At 36.3% G+C, this 22,951-nt stretch overlaps 1 protein-coding gene across 4 annotated transcripts in view; it reads right to left on the reverse strand.

The window, feature by feature from the left end:
- EIPR1 (EARP complex and GARP complex interacting protein 1) overlaps nucleotides 1-22,951 on the reverse strand; it is a 77,897-nt gene that overhangs the window by 51,277 nt on the left and 3,669 nt on the right. For 2 of the 4 annotated variants that reach the window (XM_040058073.2, XM_040058072.1), the window contains exons 2-3: nucleotides 17,846-17,929; nucleotides 12,844-12,976 (exon numbers count right to left, since the gene is read on the reverse strand). The exons of the other annotated variants lie outside the window; for them this stretch is intronic. In XM_040058073.2, coding sequence (XP_039914007.1) covers nucleotides 12,844-12,976; nucleotides 17,846-17,929 — 217 coding nt within the window. The remainder of the gene's footprint in view (nucleotides 1-12,843; nucleotides 12,977-17,845; nucleotides 17,930-22,951) is intronic. 4 annotated transcript variants of the gene reach the window in all.

Raw genomic sequence — 22,951 nt, forward strand, 5'->3', positions numbered from 1 at the left:
TGCTGAGCTGCAAAATAGTTTTCACAATATCAAAAGAGACACAAATATTAACCTCAAATTCTCATACTTCCTGTAGCTCTGTCACTCAAATTGCTGCAGTAGCAGAAATGTCCTAAGTTTTATGTCTAATGGTCAGAAACATCAATGCTTGTTTGATGACACAAAGTAAAAAAAACCCCTCACACAAGAGAATTAAGGTTGGGAACTATTACCCAGAATCAGGGGAAACAATCTCAAACTAAAATAGTCCTCAGAACATTTTCAATGGTTTCATATGAGAACATGCAGATAATAGAATATGTTACAGAATCGATGTAATCAGATAACTACAATGACTCTTGACTTGCTACTTTATTAAAGAAAAATATCATTTTGCTAACTATTTAAGATATCACTAGTAGTTGAATTGTGATGTTGATAAGTCAGCAAGAGTAGGGGGGGGAAAAAAAAAGGAAGAAATTAGAAAAAAATCTTTATAATTCTCTAAAGATTATGAAGCAAGAAACACTCACTGGGCCTCTCCAGGTTTCCAAGAAGGATGGGATAATGGAAAATGAAAGCAGGCTATCCTTTCATGGTAGAAAGAAGGTCACAAAATATGGAATGGAAAAAAAGTGAGGTTTCAAAATGTCTTAACGTTTACTGGAAAGAACTTGCATAGCATAATTGGCTTCACTTGCATTACTTGGGAATAATTCTCAGGTCTAACAGAAAACTAGGCTAATAGAGAGAAAAGCAAGCCTTTAACTTTCACTTATGTAACAAAATCAGTGGACAAGAATGCCTAAACACCAACTGTAAGAATTTATGTGTTTCTGCAAAATGTTATTTACCGCAACAATAGCATTGACGGGAGATGGCAAAAGAATACGTTCTCTTGCCGTGTTTTATATTAGTTCAGACCAATATTTGAAAATAGAGTTAAAAAACTACTTTGAATTAGAGACAGAAAAACACTTCTTTTGTTCTAAGCTAAAAAAAAAAATTTAAAAAGGGGAAGAGAATTAAACCTTCTAACAGTGAGAGAGCAGTCTGATAATTCAAGAGATTATCCCTCAGTGACAGCACTAATTCAGAAGTATTTCCACTTTCTGCATTTAAAGCACTCTTTTCAATATCATGACCATTCTGTAATACTTGAATTTGTCATTTTCTCTCCTCCCTCTTCTGACAATCATTCTTTTTTGCTTCATACTAAAAATGTTGCAATTATCCTGATAATCACTGTCAAATAAAGATGAAATCCTAAATCAAGGGATAACAAAGAGCTGTGCTTCAAGTTAATGATATTATACATGGTCCATGGTCCCCTAGTTCCTGCATTTTTCACTATGAATGTGCTCTTACATGCAGAGTGGCTGACACACTGCTGAGCTTACTCCTGCAGCAGTCTTACACACAAGTAAGGTTATACCACAGACTGATATGACAGCTACAGTACCTCTCATTTGGACAGAACTCAATATACATCTATGCATAGAAGCCTTCAAATTTGAACAAAATTAACATGGAACAATTTCTCAAGCTGTTCATCACTTGTGTAGCATTTTTTTATCACATGGATCAGATAGGCAACCTTTTCACTTAAAACCTTACTGCAAGGTACTTGTAAAGGAATACTCAAATTACATGTAACAACTAGAATTCCTAGGAAAAAAAATTAAAAGAACATTAGGAGAACACCAAGGACATTTATTTCTTCCTTCAAACTATGGGAATAAATCTTCTGTATATCCCACCACTGCTGCTGAGAAGAAGGAATATTTAAAGATGCATTCCACTTCTGTGCCCATTTTAATGACTGTAGCATATCCTGTGGCTGTACCAATGATTTCCCTACACAGAGTGCTTTCATTATAGCAAAGCAAAAGTGTCACCTGCTGTCTTCAATACTAAGGAGATGAAGCATCACCAGCAGCATTATTTCCAGTATCCTTAATGATGAATTTTCTCCGCAGAAAGTTTTTTTAATACACGAGTTCACAGTGTGAAAGTGCAATGCACCAGACAGCCATAACTCATAGCAGATTTATTGTTTTGAAATAATGGATTTTAAAGGCAACCTATTTTTAACTAAATTAAACATCAGTTTTGTGTTTGTATGCTTTGGATCTACAAATGCAAGCTATTTGTATGCAGTCTTCATAACCACTACATCAGGGCACCTATCTTGTTTGAAAAAATCCAAGTGAAAACCAGGATGTGTGCACACATGCCTGCCTGCATGTGGAAATTTCCAGGTAACAGCTTTGTCCAGTCGCACTTCTTTTTGCCCTCTGGTGGCTTTCTATGTCCCTACATGAAACAGAAGTGCAGAACTTATTTTTGTAGGAGTTTAGAAATTCATTTGACCGGGGACAATAAATGAGTTTCCAGATACACTTCCATAGATTTGAATAAGAATTTGAATGCTTAGGAGAAGCAGGGGCAAGCACAAATACAAAAGATAACAGCAACATAGAAACTTACTAATTATGCTTTTGAATTTAGATTAGATAAAGATTCTACTTTTAAATTTAGTTTTACCTATTCCTAGTGAAAAGAATCCATGTAGCTCTATCTAATGGATTTAACACAAAAAATTATCTGAAATGCTAAAGTTAAAACCAGAGGAGGCATTCCACTGTGAGCTCCTGAAACAGCTTTATTAGTGTAACAGTGTCAACTACTCAGTCTTGCAGACCTGACACTTTTAGGTAATTTCATGCCACGCAAAAAGTGAGAATAGATGGACTCAAAAGATGAGCTCCTCTGTTTACAAAAGTTAGTTAATGCACGTAGAGAAAAACAGTTCAAGCCATCCCAACATGATGTTGTACTCTAAAGGGGTAGTTACAGTTCAGGAAAAAGCTCTTTATATCAAGACTGACAGTTTTCAGAGCCTTATGTGCAGCAGCAGATGAGGAAGTCAGCAAAACATTGACATCGTTATAAAGGGCACTGAGAATAGAAGAGAAGTGATTGTTTCACAGCCTCATGAAAACCAGATAATGAAGTCAGAAATCAGAAATTATTTCTACTAACTCAGAAATAACCAAACTGGCAAACAATTCCAGCTCATGATCTGATTCAGAATTTGGTATCTGAAAGCAGATAGGAAAAAAGTACTTTCTTCAGAAGAAAGAACTAGTACAAATTAAGACAATTATCATTGCTAGAAACTTAATTTTGCCTCAATGAATGTGTGCACCTAATACCCAGTAATTAAACAGTCTCTTCAAATTGAGCAGCATGAAACTTTCACTTTAATTCATCAAGATTCTTTAAAACAGCGAACCTACACAACCCCTACTAATCCTTATCACAACAAAACCACCCCATAGCACCAAACACTGTAAAAATGCTAAAAAAAAAAGGATAACTGTTTCAAAATATCCTCTTCTCTAGAAGGCTGAAATTATCTAATGATTACTCTTAATTTTTTGGAATAAGTCACACAACAGAACCACCATATTAGTGAGATCAACAGAACAGAAATTCTTGACCAGATCATCATACCATAATTTATTTCATATACATCTTTATCACATCTTTCATCTAATTTCTGAAGTACTTGCATGTTTCCCTTCAATATATTCTCCAAAACGAAAAGTCTGGAATGGGGAATCACAACAGGTATTTTATTTTTTGGCAACTTACTTAAGATAGTATCAACTACAGGTCTCCAGCCCTGAGATCAGAAAGCACAATCAAGCTGAATTTTTTTGCAGGTTAAGTTAAAAGAAGGTGACTACACTCCAACTACTCATTAATTTCTTGGACTACGTCTGGGCATCATTGTCTGAAAGTACACTGTAACTTGGCCCACACCAAAACCGCTCAGGGAGTACCCTCACAGAGTAACAGTAGGCTCTACTGCAACTCAGCCCCTAGGTCAATGCCATGGCCTTGTTCCAAGTTATTAGAATACATATATAACCTGAAAATAATAGTCTAATATCCTGAGATTATTTATTTTACTCTACAGGTTACAATTTCTAGCAAATTTATAACAATATTGCTGTAAAAAAAACAACCATCCAAACAAACAAAAAAAAAAAAAAAAAGAAAAAAGAAAAAAAAAAAAAAAAAAAAAACCAACAAACATGCAGTCAGCTGACTGATACCAAAATCTGATTATTGAACATTAAGACTTTCACAGCCAGCAGGTTCTATCCCTCACAGTTAAGGGTTGTTTTCTTGAATTGTTTTCAGTGTTGACACAGCTCATACACACACATTTCACATCTGCTTCCACCCTACCTGGCATCATTAGAGTAAATCATTCCAAACATCAGACTTGAATGCCGTTATTTTTTATCATCTATATTGTGACATACTAATTTTCAGGTTTTCAATTACTTAAAAGTACTCTTGTGGTCATGAAAATACCCTTTCAACCCAATCCACAATTGCATAAACAGTCAGCATAATCATTCTGTTTAGTTTGCTGGCACAGTTCATAACAGCTAAAAGAGAAGCTGAGATCTCTAGACCACTGTTCATCTTACAGCAACATCAAAACTAGAAGTTAGATCCAACAATATAAGACTTTGCAAATTATTTCACTGATCCTTTCAGAAAATGCCGTGCAAAGGAAGAAATACAAGGCCTCAGGAAAATAGCGGAAGTTTGCACAGATAAAGAAGAAACAAAATGCAACACCAAAAATGCTAATCAAAACCCAGAACATGCAGATACTTAATCACAGCAGTAGATTTTTGTATTGACAGACACTAAATGTCTGCTAACAGCTAAGGGCCATATCTCAACTCTAACATTTTGCCAGCCTCCCACAGAACTGATTGCCCAGAAGCTATTCTACCAGCTTTTCGCGTATCCCTGAGTTATTTCCTCACTTTGTCTTTCAGAAAGCATTTCCCCTATTAGACCTGCGACAGGCAACAGTGCAATTGACTACAATAACCTTGTGAGACATGGATCACTTTTGCCCCTATCTCTCCCCTGCACCCATGGTAGCTGCATACAATAACATCCTGAAAATTCACATTTGCAGTAATGGAGACCACTACCTAGATCCAACTGGAGTATCAGCACACAAACTATTTTTCCACCTATGGAGACTTTTTGGTCTGGATCATTTTTATATTTCCTCCCCATTATGTCCCCACCATGTCATGCAAACCCACCAGCAGTTTGCCTTAACCCTTGACCTCTCAAGCCATTTTACCATCTTTAACCATCTGGAGAATATCTAACAGAACATAGTAACTACCCAAGCAGCCAGCCATTACGCAGTATCAAAATCCTAACAACCAACTAGTTTCTTTGCTGACATGCTAAATAGATTCATCTGTAACTCAGAACAATGCATAAATTTGGGGATTAATCCTAGCTTATAGGCTATAATGAAAGCTATATTTAGGTTTTGCAAATAATGTGGTATAAACTATAATTATATTTATAAAACATTATCTTAGAATGACAGCTTTCCTCAAATTCAACACCATGGTCACTCATTTCAACTCTTTACTTAGTATTCTGGTCCACAGAGACCAGATCCAAGAGTCACTCAGAAAGAAGTCATCCATTGCTGACAAACAGGCAAATGGCTGCAGAACTCTTTAAATAGCTTACAGAAATATCCCCCTGAATTTCCCATTCCTTTAATGATGTAGCTGAAGTTTACTTTATAAATCCACAGGAAACAGTCTGCCTCCACATTAACAGTATCCTAAAACAGCAGGTGAGAGAAAGGGAGGGATATGGAGGGATATATAAACAAGGCAAGAAATTAAAAAGAAGTTCTGTACAAAACAAAGCAAATGCAAGGATGACTACCCCACCCCTAAACCCATATTTAACCTGCATCCACCTAACTCAGAAATTTTTCAAACACCTCATAACAGTGTATGATAAGCTGGAATAACAAAAAGGGCATAATCAACATATTTTTAAGTATAACCCAATATCATTTTAATCATCGTATCAATGCAGGGATCCAAATTTTTTTGGCCATTTTTAGAGCTGAGGCTTCCATCACCTCTTTTACATACAGAAATTATTAGACACACCCTAGTCCACTGACTATTGGTACTTCTTGTTGCCTCAGAACACAAGTCAAAGTCCATGAAATGGCTTTCTGAATTCCCCTCCTACAGCCTGAAACTTGAGTAGTATTGAAACTGTATACAGATAATTTTCCAGTGAAATAACTTTGTCAGGTCTCCACTGTTCTATTTCCCAAGTGACTACCCTTTAGTGTGATTTACAGGGTTTTGGCATTTCACCTTTTCACAATGAAAGAATTAACCTAGAGTAGGCTGGGATGCTCTTCCAAATAATGAAGCAAGCTTCTCTCAAACTTGGAGAAGGAATACACATGTGAAATGCTTTTCCCCTTAGCAGTTGAAGAGAGTGCTTGGTTAGATACCAACTTCTTGAAGACTAATATATCTTCATTTTTAAACTTATTTATTATATTTAGTGTACCATTATTCTCGTTGGATCATATCATTATTTGGAGGGTATGCTCTTGACCCTCAACCCACCCCATAATTCTTCTTTTCTGATATTTAAATGTGCATTTCTACTAAGAAATGCTGTGATCTCCTTAATTACTTTATCACCTTTCTTATTCACTTTTTAGAAGTGTCACTCTTGTCCCATTTTAATTTAATGAAAGTAATAAAAAAGAGAATAGTCAATTGACTTCAACTAGTCAGAACAGCAAAAAAAGAAGAAAGGTGCGAAGTTCCTAGAATTGTTCTGACAGGGATTTTCCACTAAATGTAGCATCGTCCTTTTTAATACTGGGCTACTGTAAAGCAAATTACATGATTTCTGCTTTCTGCTGAATATAACTTTAGGATATTAAAAATATTATAGGCAAATAAGCACATGTAAATTTTCAGAGATTAGGCATTAAACAAATTACAAGGCAACTAGCACTATAATTGTCACTCTTATTATCATCACCCAAAACCCATCTCTAAATTGCGGTGTTCTCTCAAGACTCCAACGCTTTAGGTTTTTTAAGACCTAATCTGTATCACACAGAACTTTAATAATCCAACTTTTAAAGCTAGAAGACTACCAAACTCATTTCTCCCCTTGATTTTTACCTACTTTAGAGCTGTCAGCAACAATCTTATTCTCTTTAAGAGGAAAAAAACCAAACAAACCCACACCCATTTTAATTCAGTGGATTTGCTGCAGCAGAAGAGAAAAATTATGCATCAACATGTCCCAAACCTGACTAATAGTGCATGAGTTCTTCTGAATACCTCAGATATTAATTTTACAAAGCCTTCTTCCCCTGTCCCCGAGATATTTAGACTATAATACTTCTTTTCTCCTCTTATACTTAGCTTCTCTCACGTATTTATGCACTTTCTCTCTTCAGTTAGGGAATCTGTAATAAAATACAACATTCCAAATTCTCACAACATCAAATAGCTGCCAAACACATTGGCAAAAAGAGGAGCCACTTCTCAGTGTCTCCTCCAGACACATCTTGTCTCTTAGCAATGTCAGTTACACCGGGATGGTCTTAATACATTTCTAACACACAATATTGGTGCTACACAGGCAAATGCTGTGCCTCCAGCATAGTAAATTCCTGATCTTTTCTGGAGGCTGGACAAGTTTATACATAACTAGTAAGCCAATCACTTGAGAATAAAATCATCTCCAGTTGTAACAGTATAAAATTTCCTAAGCAGCATATTCATGATTGATGAGGAGGGGAGACCACTAAAATCGAGACAGGAACCGAGCCTAGTAAGTTCTCCCTTTGTAATTATATGATTAAGTCAATACTTTTGAAGTGTGTGCTTGAGGCAGGGCAGAGAAAAAGTTTCACAATTTTTTCTTTGTATTAAGACAAAATGTCATAGCAAATGGAATTTCTGCTAAATATCCAAAGACACAATTGTTCCAATGCTACTGGAACCACCATTATTCTAGCTAATGTTATAATTGAGAATGCATCATTAATAAAGCCTTGTATTTTTTCAATGCCAATATTAGAAAGAGTTGTAAATACTGATGCTAACAAAAAAAAGGCTGTTTCCTTCATCTTGACTTCAGAGTCAGGAACGTCTTTTCCTTTTTAAAACCTAATTATACATTGACACTCGAGTAAAATATCTTAAATGAAGACTACAGAGCACCATTTAATTTAACTTTACTGACTGTTTAGGGAATATAGTTCTCAAATTGCATATTCAGGAAAGATTTAAATTTCTCTGTGACTTCTTGTGAGCAAGACAGCTATCTGAGCCATTTTATTTTTACTCTTTAGGGGGACATTCTTTTCTTGAAAGCATAGAATTTAACGATATGCAGAATCAATGTCAGCAAATAGTAAATATTCTGATGGGCTTTATGTAAAAGGGCAGTAAAGCCAAAAATATGAGTGGAGAGTCTGCATCCAATCATCAAAATGCGCTATACTTGGTACTTTTGACATATTTTGCCTAGAGTTTCGAAAAGCAAAAGCTCATCTCAAAACAATGACTGAATTGTAGTTGCTGCAAGTTCAGCCATTTATGAGCAAAAAATCTGATTTTATCAAAAGTAAGCACCTAAAGAAAATAATCTAGTGGACAACAAGGAAATTATTTTTTACTGACATAGAAGCATAGCTATTATGACTCATGAGTACATGACACCATTTTCCACTAGGTGTAACAAAAATAAATGCATTTTAAGTTCCATCTCTTTATGCCTCTTTCATTTACAAGTCAAGGACAAATAAAAATATTTCATATATCCATGAAGATGGAAAAAAAAAAAAATAAAAATCCTGCTCACAGTAACAGGGCCAGACTGTTTCTATTTCAAAATGAGGTTTCCTACCTGTATGGTTCAGGAGAAAAACAACCAATACACATTTACATATCCACAAACATGGGGAAAAAAACTTCAAATCTAAGCATGATGGTGTGGGATTTTACAGAAGTAGTTAAAATACTCTCTTGAAAATTAACAAGAGGAAAAAAAAAAAAAAAATCAGCAAAACCAAATCAAATGCAGGAACTTCCCCATACAGAGATTTTTTGAGTTTTCATTAAGACTTCCGGTATACCAATTCAAGGCATCTCAACCAGAATACTAAAAACTTCCACGTGTTATTACATCAGCGCTCTTCTCAAATACACAGAGATGGCTGCAATGGTTTTAGTTAAAACCAGGATGAAACACCAATTAATGTAGTGGTTTTACATTCGCAAATTCTGTTTACTAAATTTAGTATAGTGCTTTTAGTGTTTCTTTCTTTTCTTGTGGGAGAGAATCAGGAGAAGCAAAGCAGGCTTAAGCTTAAAAATAAGCAAATAGTTCTACTAATACACACTAAAAGAATGGAAAAAGAGGGAAAAAGAAAATGAAACTTCAAAACACTCTCCCCTGCCCTCACAAACTATTAACTTTCTTACAAAACAACAGAGAGACACTACTTGTGATTTTCAGTCAGTTGCACCATTTAAACATAATCTTTCATCACTTTGGGAGAGGAGTCTCTCTAGAGTACCATGGAGACACTCGCCACAAGACTACAGCAGTCTCGTGGCTCCCAATGTCACAAATCTGCAATCACCCAGAGATTTTGCAGATTGTGCAGTTCTACCCATGAGCAGCGTTTCCCCTGGCTACTCATGGGCCTCTCAGTGTATCTGGGGTACTGTTTTAAAAATACTTCTTCTAGTAAAAACAAGGATTCTCTTCTTCTATCTCTAAAATCATCTCTGTCTCAAAAGAAATAGAAATTTCCTTTTACCCCAGGAGCCGAGGGCTTCAAATCACTCTCTCTAAAATCGTCTTTGTCTCAAAGGCTGAGACCTCCTTTTACCCCAGGAGCAAGGGGCTTACTCTGTTCCAGATTCTCACTTAAATTTCAATTATATCAATCCCCAACCTTTGACTAGAACCAGCATTCCCCCAAACAACATTAAGATGTTACAAGAAACAGTCCATTTCTCCACAGTTTGCACCAGACAAGTCCAGTTAAAAATGTCCACATCCTCAATCCCTCCTTCCAATAATCTTTATCAGTTCTTTCACTCTTGCTCCACTGACTTCATGTGGTGTCTTTTCTATGTCCACTCTGTCTCTTTCTTCTCTCTCTCAGGGAAGGGTTAGGCCTTGGAAGCTTCATATTGCCAGGAAAGGGTTAAATCTGCCCAGACTCTTTTCCTCTCACACTGCAGCTCATAGCTAGATTTTCAAGGCCACAATGATGGGGGGCGGGCAGGGAGAACTTATGCTGAAAGACCAGAGATCAGAGGACCTGGGCAGTCAGGAATAAAAAAAAATCCAGGCAGGATCATAAATGCCTTTTTTGCCCACCCCTCAGTTTAACTCGGGTGGGCCCTGGCCCAGCCAGGCCCGTAGCTGCCATCAGGGGCCTGGGCCCTGCCCGCCCCCGCTTGCTGGCAGCAGATGGGGCCCGGAGGCACAGCCCGGCCCGGCTGACCCCCGGCTGCTGTATGATGCTACCTCTCTCTGGCCAAAGGGTAAAGGGCTGACTTGAAATCAGGATTTATATGGGTACTGCTCAAACTCGCATCCAACATTCTTAGTGGTCAAAACACATGCCAGTATCTAAAATTAGCTTCTAATAGGCCCCTGTCCTTTCTAAAACAATCCCAAGGTCCTGACAGGGCAACACTTCACATTCCTCCCTAAACAAAAATCAAACTGTGCCAACCCATGACAATGGCTTAAACTTTCTGTTTGAACCTTGACCCCAGAAATAACCCATTGCTAGCAGCTGAATGCACATACCCATTTCTCATGCAGAATTCTTAGCACTCTCCAGAAGTTATCAAAAAACTTTGCATATTACATTAATTTGCTAACTTTTATCCCCTCATGAGCAAAGAGAAGCAAACACCAGCACATCATTTGTATTTTAAAACACAGAGCAAGATTGCTGGTGTCATCTGTGACTTTCAGGCCGTAGCATTAACTATCAAGTAGTTAAGTAAAAGAATAAACAAGAGTCCCAATGTCTCAAAAACATAACAGAGGATGATAACTGGATACTGTGGAATGATTTTTCAGTGCATTTGAAAAAAGAAATTTATATTCCTCAAACTTCCTACATAAAAATCTTAACAAAAATCAAAGATCAGGAGAGCTATGACAAAGTGCTCTTCTATTTGCAACTACTACTTTTTTTTTTTTTCATATTTCAGTTACAATAACTCTTTGCAAAAATGAGAGAGTAAAAGAATCCAGTATCCTTCCCAATATAAAGGAGGAAATTTCACCCTATTTCATTAGCTCATCCAGTGAGCTAGGAAATGGAAAATGTACATAATTCCACTTCTCTTCAATGCCACATTTTATCACTTCTTTAAGCAACTTCAGAAAACAGCTATTAATAATGGACACACATCACACTTCTCCAATCTCCCAGTTTCAAAAATGTTCAAGTCTTGACAGAAACACGGGATGGACACAATACTTACAGCTGTTCCTGAAAGCATCATCTGATTTGTAGTTCAATGAGAAAATTAGTTGAGTCTTTTTAAAACAACAAAGAAATACAATACATTAAGTGTTATAAAGGTTTTGATTGCTTAATGTGGCTGCATTACTACTTGAAATAAGTTGTCTGCTGAAGTCAGTGTTCTTTATTACAGAACCCCACACTGTGTGCTTTCAGTTCTATACATTGCTATTTAGAGTCAGTTCTATACATTGCTATTTAGAGTCAGTAGTCACCATTTGAGAATGAGATCTTGTTTTCTGCAGAATGTTAATGGATGATAATTCTAAAGTAAGATGTGTGAAGAATAAATAACAGAGCTTACTATTAAGAAATCAGATAAACTAAACCTAGGACATAAATAATCTGGAACAGAAAACAATCATGTGATTTATTAAGTCAAATAAAAGAATTGGAAATCTCACAGAAAGGCTCTCAATCAAAATGCCCACAATCATTTCAATGGAAAAATCTACTTATCTTCCTTCTATCATTGGTTTTAAAAAATTGCCTAAGATTTGTGAAAGTAATTCAAATTTTAGCAGTTTTATTTCACTCCAAAATAATTAGGAGAACTAAGCAATTCAGGAATCCTCTCCCTAACACAACCAGAAGGCTGAACAGCAGGAACATACATCTCTACAACTGTTCACAGATGTACAAAGCCTGAAATTCACCCCTTAATTGTTACACTCTTGGACTGTATTTCCATGAAAGAACAGACTAATATTTACTAGAAGAAATAATATTTATTTCAATTGACACCTCAGATTTCTTGTCAGAGAGAAAAATCACCTCATTCCCCAAGTCATGCAAGTGGATTTTTCAAGCCTCATGACAGAAAATCTTCACACTTGCTTCACTCAGGAATTGCAGACATCCTTATTCTCAATAGCTTTGCACTTATGGTAAGGTTAGACAAGGAGCATTCCTACTTAGGAAATGTTTAGATAAGAATCTGTAGCTCTCTGTGGGCATATACCTGCGTTTCACATATGAAAAATAACATTATGTACAAACTTCACCTGCAGTTTTAAATAAAGCTTGATCTCAGCATATTTTGAAAGACATTTACTTGCACTTTCAAAAACAAACATATAAACCAATAAAAATTATGCTTAAAATAACATGAATACATTTTATTTGCCATGCTTTGCATTCATCAGCCAAGCATAAGGTTTATTTTGCTGTTTTTCTTAACATGAATGTAGAAGTTGACTTCTAACCAAGATAACCTAAGGATATGACAAAAATGAGGTATAGATAAAAGTGTTGCAGATTTTTTTAGAAACGTTTGTGTTGGTAATTCAACTGAAAGTGTCTACACATAGTTAGAGGTTTGAACTTTACACATTCAAAAATATCAAAACACTTGTAAAAGTTGAGCATATTTAAAAAGGACTTACTTTTATTGTAGCAGGTTGCCAGTACACCCTTATCTGCGGGACTTGTACTAATGTGCCAAATTTCCCCCACTTGATGAAGGAGAACATTTTTGTTTATAATGTTATTTTCATCATCAAAATCTATGATGTGGATCTGCAAATACAGTAAAGAACATTAGGGTTTCAAATGTTTTCCTGTGGGTCTTAATTATACATGACGACTACATGGAACAATTTAATGAGATTTCTATAACCAATATCTACTTTAATTAATTGTTACACTAACAATTTACTATATCATTGATTTCATGCAGGATTAACTTTTCTAGGCAAACACAAGCAACTTCCCTGTTTGAGGAAATACCATACCTATTCTCCATTTTCAACTTAAAGCCTGAAGATGATCTTTCATTTTATGGTTAATAGAAAATAAGCCACATATTACAGTTCAACACTTCTTACAGCAATAAACAAAAATAACAATGTTACAATCCTTAGTCTAAATGTCTGGACCGATTCTGTATCCAAATCATCTAATTCCAACCATCTACAAAGAAAGAAGGAGAAAGGGAAAGTACTCTTTGAAACAAGTACTTTACACTCAGTAAGAAACTTTTCGAGAGTTCACTTTAGCAGTCACGTATCTTCACCAAGATACAAATCTAATCCTTTCATACTATATAGAAACATAAAGTACTGAAAGATGAAGAAAAACAAAAATATTTAAATACATAGATAATATTTTTAAAAGACAGAAGTAAGTTTGCTTTTTATTATTTTCATTTTTGTTTGTTGTAGGTTTCTTTGCTATGGTGTGGGGTTTTTTTTGTTTGTTTGTTTGTTTGTTTTTTTTAATAGGTCTACATTACTATCATTTTTCCCTCCCTTTTTTTTAGTCATTTGTTTTTCTATAACTGCTGCAGAAATACAAGAAATGTAGGAAGACTTTAGCCTGGCATAATATACAGAAGGAACCTTACTCATGGTACTAATTCCCCTAAGCTCAACAGCAGACAAATAAGTTTAGAAAACTCACAATTTTTAAAGAACTGTATCCTCAATGAAAATTAATTTTCAAAGTTGGGTGAGCAATGAAGAGGAAAACAAAAACAAAAAAACCCCCAAGAGTTATCCCACCATCATGACTGAATCAAGTTTGCTAAATTAACTACTGAATCACTGCAAAAATCTTAGCAATGCAGAAATACAGAAGATTTTCTTAAATACAGACACTGCAATATAGGTCTCAACTTCATCTAAATAACTTTTATTTTTAAGGGGTTGGGTTTACCCATTACCTTTTTATCTACTGCCCAAACAGTCATCAGAAACTCCTTCTTCAAATACAATCTTGGACCTCATCACCTATATTACTCTTCCATTTTGTCATCCCAGGCATAGAACTGTCTCTGTAGTTGATTAGCAAGTTGTCTTTTGAGATTTCATTTGCTGCCTTGAACCTAGGAATCTATTCAAGAATCAGAACACTATCCATCTTCCCCAACAACTGCATATGCATCTCAAAGAGTGACAAAAAAGATCAGTTTAACCTCATACCTTGTTTTTGTTTGGAGTCTCCTTTGGCAGCTCAGGCCAAGTCTCTCACCCAAAAAAGTGAACCATAAATCTAAATCCTGCAGTCACATCTCTTCCCACACCAACCAGTTTAAAAGTCACTCAGCACATAAGAGAGCATTCTTTACCCCATCTGAAGCTCTTTGAAGGCTAACAGATAACCAACTTCTCTCTATGATTATGTTTCCGATTCAGCTGACAACACGGACAGCTGTAAACTGGTGGAATACACAGGTAGCTCATGAAAGGCCCAGACTGAGATTTTTAAATATGAAGTTTAATTCTTATGCAGCAGTATTGTTTACATCTTGTGAGTTGGAAAATCACATCTTTCACAGCTATGCCAATCAACCACCTACCAGAATAAGTTGATCAGCCTAACAGAAAGAACTGCAAAGTTCCCCCAATGTTTTTTGTTAAGAATCTTCCTGCTCCACTTGAATACATGACATATGGAATAGTCACTTCACTAAATACTAAGGACAACAGAAATTTCATAGAAAGTATTCTAATACAAAATACTGTACATCACCATGTTCACCACTAAGCCATGTCCTCAAATGCCATATTCACACTTCTTTGAGCTCTTCCAGGTATGATGACTCCACCACTTCCCTGGGCAGTCTTTTCCAGTGCTTTACAACCCTTTCCATGAAAACACTTCCTAATATGCAGCTTAAAGTTCTGGTGTAACTTAGGGCTATTTCCTCTCACCTGTCCGGTCTCTAGCCTGAGAGAAGAGGCCAACTCCTGCTGGCTACAACCTCCTTTCAGGTAGCTGTAGACAGTGATAAGACACCCCCACCCCTCCCACAGCCTCCTTTTCTCGAGATTAAACAACCCCAGCTCACTCAGCGGCTCCTTGGTAACAGTTGTGCTCCACTGCCATCACCATTTCCATCACCCTCCTCTGGACACACTCCAGCACCTCAGTCTTCCTTGCAGTGAGGAGCCCAGAACTGAACACAAGGTTTGAGGTGCTGAGTACAGCAGATGCAACACGCTACATAAATAATGAAAACTAGCATTTTAAGTTCTAAGACACAAGACTGAAAATAACTTGAAGAGTTCTGAGAATGAGATGCGAAAAGAATAAATCATATACTTGCATATTTCCAATGCATATAATAAACATATTAAGTTTAGCAACAATGAAAAGTACTGAGGACAAAAATTCCAAAGCTACACCATGTAGAACACAGTAGTACTACTTAAACCACTTCCAGCATGTTATGAGGACCAAATGCCAAGTACTATACACTATTAATATGTCAAATATTAACATAATGTAAAATCATATAAAAACTTTCCTTTCCTTTGAAATTCAAGTATTAATAGGAAAATATCTTCACCTAAAATATATTCTCCTATGAACACCTAAAATTGCTTCATACAGCAATAAACCTCAAGGAGGCAAAAGTTATCATGCCAGCTGCAAAATTATTGCTCTTTCATTTGCACTACATCTGCCCATGACCAGAAGGGAAGAAATAATCTGCACACGATGAAAATCTCGGGCTGCGCAAGACTTAGTAAAGTATTAAGTGTTGCAAGAAAGCTCATAAGTTTGGTCAGGTAACTAAGAAAGTTTTTACATAAATGTAGAGAACCTAGTGCTGAATTAAATGATAATGAGCTGAGGCCTAGGGCACTTCTTGGGGATTGAGGAACTAGCTGAAAAGAAATGATGGCCTGAGGCACAGCTAAAGGCCAATAACCTCCAAATATTTGTGAATACACTAGAAATTGTCCTGCATTTCCATTGGTAATGTTAATCACTGGAAAAAGAAAAGCAGAAACATATGCAAACATTTCTAAAATACATAGCATATACTCAATAAACTTAACAAAATTAGAAAACTTAAATTACTAAAGATCTGTTGGCTACCAACTGGTAAGTGAGAACTACTCTTCAACAATAATTTTGTATCAGGATTTTGTTAGTTGAGCACATTGTAAAACCATCACAGAAATCACAGTAAAAAAAGAAAAACAACAAACAACCACATTGTACAAAACATTTGAAGAGCAAGATACAGCACAAACAAAAATATAATTGTGTGTAGTGAACTTTTAACTGAGCGTGTCTGCCACTTCTTTCGTTACCCTTTGCCCAAGTATTACTTGAAATGTAAATAAACTGAATACTCCATCCCCTTTACACCTTGGAATAATTTTTCTTGAGTCTCATCCAGTATTATCATCGAGTAATGAACTCAAAAACTCACTGGGAATTGACAGCTCACATGTCCGAAAGCAATGGTTCCAAGTCATTTTGTGCAGCCCATTACAAGCCATTTTCAAAAGAGTCGGTCACTCTACTCAGTTCCAGGGACTTCTGCGGTGGGTGTTAGCCTTGGCTCTCCCACCCAGACACCTGCTCTCCCCAAGAAAGACAGGGGAGAAACCAGGAAGAATAGGAAGGAGATAGTCTATGTGCCAAGCTGCAGACACGGAGGTCACTTCCTAACTAATATTCTGGGCAAAACAGACTTGACTTGGGTGAACGAATTAGTTCATTGGCAGTTAAAATAAACAAGTACCTTCTCTCACCCAGTTTCCAGGCTCCTCTGACCCTTTCAAGTGGGGCAGGGGGATGTGGGGCAGTGGCGGTTATGGGTGTTTTCTCTCTGATACACTTTGCATCTCACTCTTTTCCTCTGCTTCAGCACAGGGCCTTCACGGGAAACTGATGCACCTGTGTCCTGAAGTAGATTCATTGGAACCAGCCACGTCTAGCACAGTCAACCCCTGGCCTCTTCTCAGGGGCCACCACTGCAGCTCTCCTGCTACCCAAGCTGTGCCACCTGCACTCAGTACAGCCTTCTAACCCCTTCAGCCTCGAGACCTTGTTTCAGTATGATTTCTACTGAAATTCAGTCACAAAAATTAAAATTGCTATACATTTACAACTCATAGACTTAACTTCAAAAGAAACAGCCCAATAGAAACTGAGCCATGAAAGTCACTCAAATTCTAGTTTGAATTGTTAAATTCATGATCAGAAAGGACACAGCTGATTTCCAATAATGAATATTTAAAAATCCATTTTATGAAGCATCACGTACACTGAACTGTGTATGTACCAGGAGTCCCATTAGAAGCAATTAAGGCTTAGAGACTTTTGTTTTACTTTGCATCTCTTCAGGGATTTAAAGATAGCTCCAGAGCATCTATAAATTCAAATTAACAAAAATATAGCAGTTTCTTTACTAAACCAATCTGATTTAGTCATTTAATTTAGAAGAGCGATATGATTTTCAGAAAATACACACAGCTTTCATTCACCTACATTTCCTACTAATATCTTTACATTCTACCCACAGAAGTCTTCAACTTGACTATCAAGGTTCATATTCAACAGGGGGGAGAAAGGAAGAGGGATGATATTGGAACAATGTTGCAAAAAGTGGTAAAAATTACAACCGACATTTGACAGAAAAATTACCTGATTATCATATCTAAGAGACTGTGTTCCAACCAAAAATCTTATTGCATCTGTTTCTGCTGTCTGAGGTGTTAAAGCTCGTGCCTAGGGAAGAAGAAAGCCATTAGAAAAGTACAATTAATAAAATCCATTAATTTCAGCAAAAATCTTGAAACTTATGTATCAATTGTTGTTTTAAGCACTACATTCTTACAAACAGCAGACTTGTCTGCCCTTTATGTTCATTTTGCTTAATACATTTTTTGTGCAATTTCTCATACTTGTGAGGATTGAAGAACGCAGGTGCTAAACACATTACCTGATCTTCATTGTAACAGGGATAACATTATCCCTGTTATAATGAAGATCAGCAGCATCTCCTGCATACTAATTTCCCTTTATCATCTGAAAAAACTCCATAGAAAAACAATTTTTAACTATTGTTAAAAACCGATATGATATCCAAGAAAGAGGCTGTTCTTACAGAAGTTTTCACACCATACAGGTTGAATACGCCTATGGAAAAAATTAATTTTTTCTCACCATTATCCAGCAAGTTTAGAGGCAAATTCAAAACCAAGCCTCCTCTTTTCCACTGCAGCCCATTAGAGATAAGAATTGTCTGAATGATGGGAGAAGTAATTTGTTATTTATCTTTAAAATTTTTATTGTAATGTTATTTCTTTGTTGTATTATGTTAATGGGATTGCTAGAGTATCTGTCTTGCTTCTTCAACTTATACAAACCACAGTCTTGGAAGAAGTAAAACAAAGCAGCTAAGGGCCATGGGAGACAGTTATAAATAAAGCACAGCTTGAACTATACCCATAATCACCAGTTTGCACTAGTGATTAGCAGAGACTCTTAGATAATTTTGAGTAAATGGAAGGTAAACTAATACTCAAAGGCATTGTTAGCAACTATATATTGTGAGGAATATCTGCTATTTCTCCATGAAAAAGATACCCTTAATAATATTTTTCAATATGATTTTTTTAAATATTAAAAAAAAAAAAAAAAAAAAAAAATCTCTGCAATTCACATCCTATTTGGCATAAAATAGCTCAGATCTTTCCAGACACTAAGATCAATACTGCAAGCAAATACTTCGGAAGGATTCAGGTAACTTCTTACTGCCATCCTGTCATGCAGCTTGTTAGCCTCGGGACTCAGGAACACTTTAGTATCATTCCACTTAAACTTCTTAAATTGATATTAAAAAGATACCTAAAAGATTCCTTGTAAGGGAATATCTAGAATATATTATATCCCAAATTTAGAGCAATTTAATGCTAGAAAAGCAACTTAAAGATATTTGACTTTTCTAAATAAAGCAAAGCCACACGAGCCATTATCTGGCAATAACAATAAGAAAAAACTTATTTTCAAAATCATCTCTGTAGAGACTTGTATAGAGCAAATACTTCTTTTCTGGTATCTGAAATGTGTAATTTAAACAGTATAATATTTTGTGTAAGATGGAGCATCAAGCTTACTAGGGTATAAGCTAATGGCCTATACCTACATTTATAGTATCTATATAGGGGAAAAGAAAGAACTAGAGAACATAATGGGTAGTTTGTGTTCAAAATACCCCAATGCAGATTAAAGATCAGCATGAATCCACACAATTTGCTTTATTTTCTTATTTATGCAGCAGTCATCTACAAAAAACCTAGAGTGTTCCTGATTGACAGACACAACTTAAGTCCACCAAGATGATTGCAGAAAAGCTTTTGTCTAACAGAATTTACATTTGCAAATATTTACAAGCATTTCTTTTCATTTAAAAGACCTGCTTTGAATTATTTTGAGAAAACACTAGAAATGAGCCAACAGCTATGTATCTCCTTCAATCAAAGAAGCTTCTGTTGTTTCTACACATCAAAGAGAAGGAGAGACCTCCAGGATCTTTAATAAAATAAAGAAATAAAAGAGGTTTCTAGCCCTTTCAAAGCTTTTCAAGTAGGTCTCATCAGGCTGCTTTCGAAAATGCATAAAGTTGGACCTGAAGTGCCCAAAATAAAATTGTGTAAGTACATAGTAACATTTATGTCATCAGCTTCTCCAGCTCTTCCTTAAAATGATTTTCCATTCTGAAGGAAAAAAAAAAAAAAAAAGACATGAGAGAAAAATATTTAGACACGTTTCACAAGAAGAAACACTATTGTTTATTCCCTGGCAAAAAAACCCTGCAACATCCATACATAAGATACAAAGTTCAAACTCAACAAGCCTTCACAAATCAGGAAGACTCTGATTCATAACATCAATATCAGCACAATCGACTATCACTTATCTCCTGTACAAAGATATGTGTAATTTTGTCTACTCTGAGTTACTTTGAGAGAAAAAGAAGTTCTCTCAACAGCTCAACAGATGAAGACACCAAGCAATCCCTGTAATAAACAATACAGCTGAATCCAAAGTGCTGTCAAGATCAAGGAAAGTGCCTTAACTTTGTCATCTTGTACTATAACCTGTCAGAGCAGGTTGCAAATTGAATCTTTCATAACGCATCCTGCCTTATGACTGCAGATGATAGAAAATAAGCAAAAAGTGTAGTAAAATTAATATTGATTAATCTAAAACAATAGAGATTATTAATTTTCTAAGTCTGCACCACAAAACACAGAACTGTATTTAGGCCAAAAAGAGTTTACTACTGGGCTTATGTGGAAAAGGACTTTTCACACAAGGGCAGACAGTGACAAGACAAGGGACAATGGCCTTAGGCTGAAGGAAAAAAAGGCAGGTTTAGATTGCATATTAAAAAAAAAAAAATCTTTACTATGACAGTGGTAAGGCACTGAACAGATTGCCCAGAAAGGTTGTCCATGGAGTTCAAGACCCAGCTGGATGGAGCTCTGAGCAATCTGGTCTGGTGGAAGATATGGCAGGGAGGGGTTGGAACTGGAGGACCTTTAAGGTCTGTTCCAACCCAAACCATTTTATAAATCTACCCAAGGTATTAAACTACTACTCACTAAAAAAACTGCCATAATGCTTAGAAAACAACAAGAATACATATCTGAAAGACACAAGCAGCAAGAAAACAAGCAATCCTTACACATGCTGTCAACATCCCATCTAACTGATACTAGACAATGCAATAATCTATGCAATTACATAATTTCATATTTAAGGAAGGCCTAACTGTAGGAAAAAATATTAGTAAGCGAAGCTTAAAACATTGTGAACCATGAAGAACTTTTTGCCTATATGTCCAAATTTCGTATTTATCAACAGCCCTATGAGGAAACATGCATAGTTTAAAGCAAGCAGTTTTACAAAACAGGACAACAACTGAACTGCAAATCCACTACAATAAATAGACATGCAAAGGACATTTAAAACTCTAGAACACAAGCATGACAGACAGCAGTATCAATATAAAGTAAAAGAAACAACAATCATTGTAGCAGAACGCAGGTAAGACTAACTAGAGATTGGGCATCGTGTCCATGCCTACACTATGCTCAATGTGAGGCTGGGCAAAGATCACCTTCTACCTTGTCCTTGACAATTTAGGCCACCTGCAGAATAATAAAAACCCTGGATAAAAAGAAATAGTATAGACTATTGTACATGACAACACCAAGAGATGATCCAGAAGAACACAATGATGAACCTCAAAAGGGCAAAGAAGGTTGGTTTAAACTAAGTGCATTGAGGGATATCAGATAGCACTGATTCTCTACACTTTGTTATTAATTTCTTCTGAAAAACTTTCACTCCTCAACATCTTTTGAAAAATCAGCCAAATGCACAAAGTTTTGGGTTGGTTTTTTGTTTGCTTGTTTTGTTAATTTGACTGTTTTTATTAGACCATTTAGGGCATTAACAGACAAACAAAAAAGTACTTGTCCAATACATATGTTGTCATGCTGATACATGGCACTGGTTTGGCATTAATAAACAAGAAAACAGGCCCCAACATTTGAATATTTGTATTACTTTTAACACAAACAAAAATATTCTGCAAACCAAGCATCATTTGAAATTCATACAATCAATCTGTACTAACAAGCCGTGAACTTGCAATGCAAAATGTAAGGATACAGTATTTGGCTTGAAACCTCTAAATCTGAATTTAAAGTTATTTGACCATCTGCTTATGCTGAAAACCAGGACTAGTGTGCTGCTACTTGGGGTGAGGAGCTGCATTTGCCGATGCCTCCAGACGACAAGTTCCCTGCTCCTCCAGACAAGCCGCAGGCTGCCAATGTCATGAATGTTATTTTTGCCTTCTGGCACAATTCCAATTTTCAAGTAAGTACACTTTGATTTTTACTTAGGTAAGACAGTCTTGTTTCTCCCACCACAGCAGGAGACTCTCTCAGTGGCTCTAATAAGCTGCAGTGACTATGACTGAAAAGGTTGGCAGCACACATGCCCAGGTAACCTTCAATGCTCTCAGACAGCTGCTTTCCCCAAGCCTTTCACAGCACAAGAATTCCCACCACTGATGTATCTAGTCCATTGACTCTATTCCAAAGATTGACAGATTCTGTAAACCCTCTCAGTAGCAAAAGCAACCCACACACAAAGACCTGCATAACACAATCATCCTCAAAATACTTTCATTTGTCATGAAGGTAACAATCATCATGTAAAAGTTCCTTCAAGTTCACCTAACTGCATCTCTCTAGTGACGTTATTCTGTACCATACCTAACATTAGGAAGGCCTTACTAATTGCTTAAGAGTCCTAAAAAATACTTTTCAACTGTTCCATTTCATGCATTATGAAGATCTTTGGGATCTTTTAAGAGAGCTTTGCCACTTAGCTCCATTTGTTCCTCCAGTAACACCTTAAACGCAAAGGTTTAAAATATTACAGGATTGGCACTCGTGAGGCAAGTAATCTTAGAGAAGCAGACTGACACAAAAGCTAGGTTTAGGAAGACATTATTATGCAGTTTCTTAAACTGATTCAATTTTCAAAGCAAATCTTCTGAAGACATTGCTAAAGCTGGACCAAAATTATTAAGCATGTTCTGCTTAGGCCGCTCTCTCTGAACCCACAAGAGACCACAGAAGCTTCCCCCAGGGAAGAGAACACCGCTGCCGACAGGAGCTATAGGCTTTGCACTCTCACACCGAGAACAGAACCGAGTCTGAAAGA

The sequence above is a fragment of the Hirundo rustica genome, chromosome 3, assembly GCF_015227805.2.
Source record: "Hirundo rustica isolate bHirRus1 chromosome 3, bHirRus1.pri.v3, whole genome shotgun sequence".
In the NCBI taxonomy this organism is placed as follows: domain Eukaryota; kingdom Metazoa; phylum Chordata; class Aves; order Passeriformes; family Hirundinidae; genus Hirundo; species Hirundo rustica.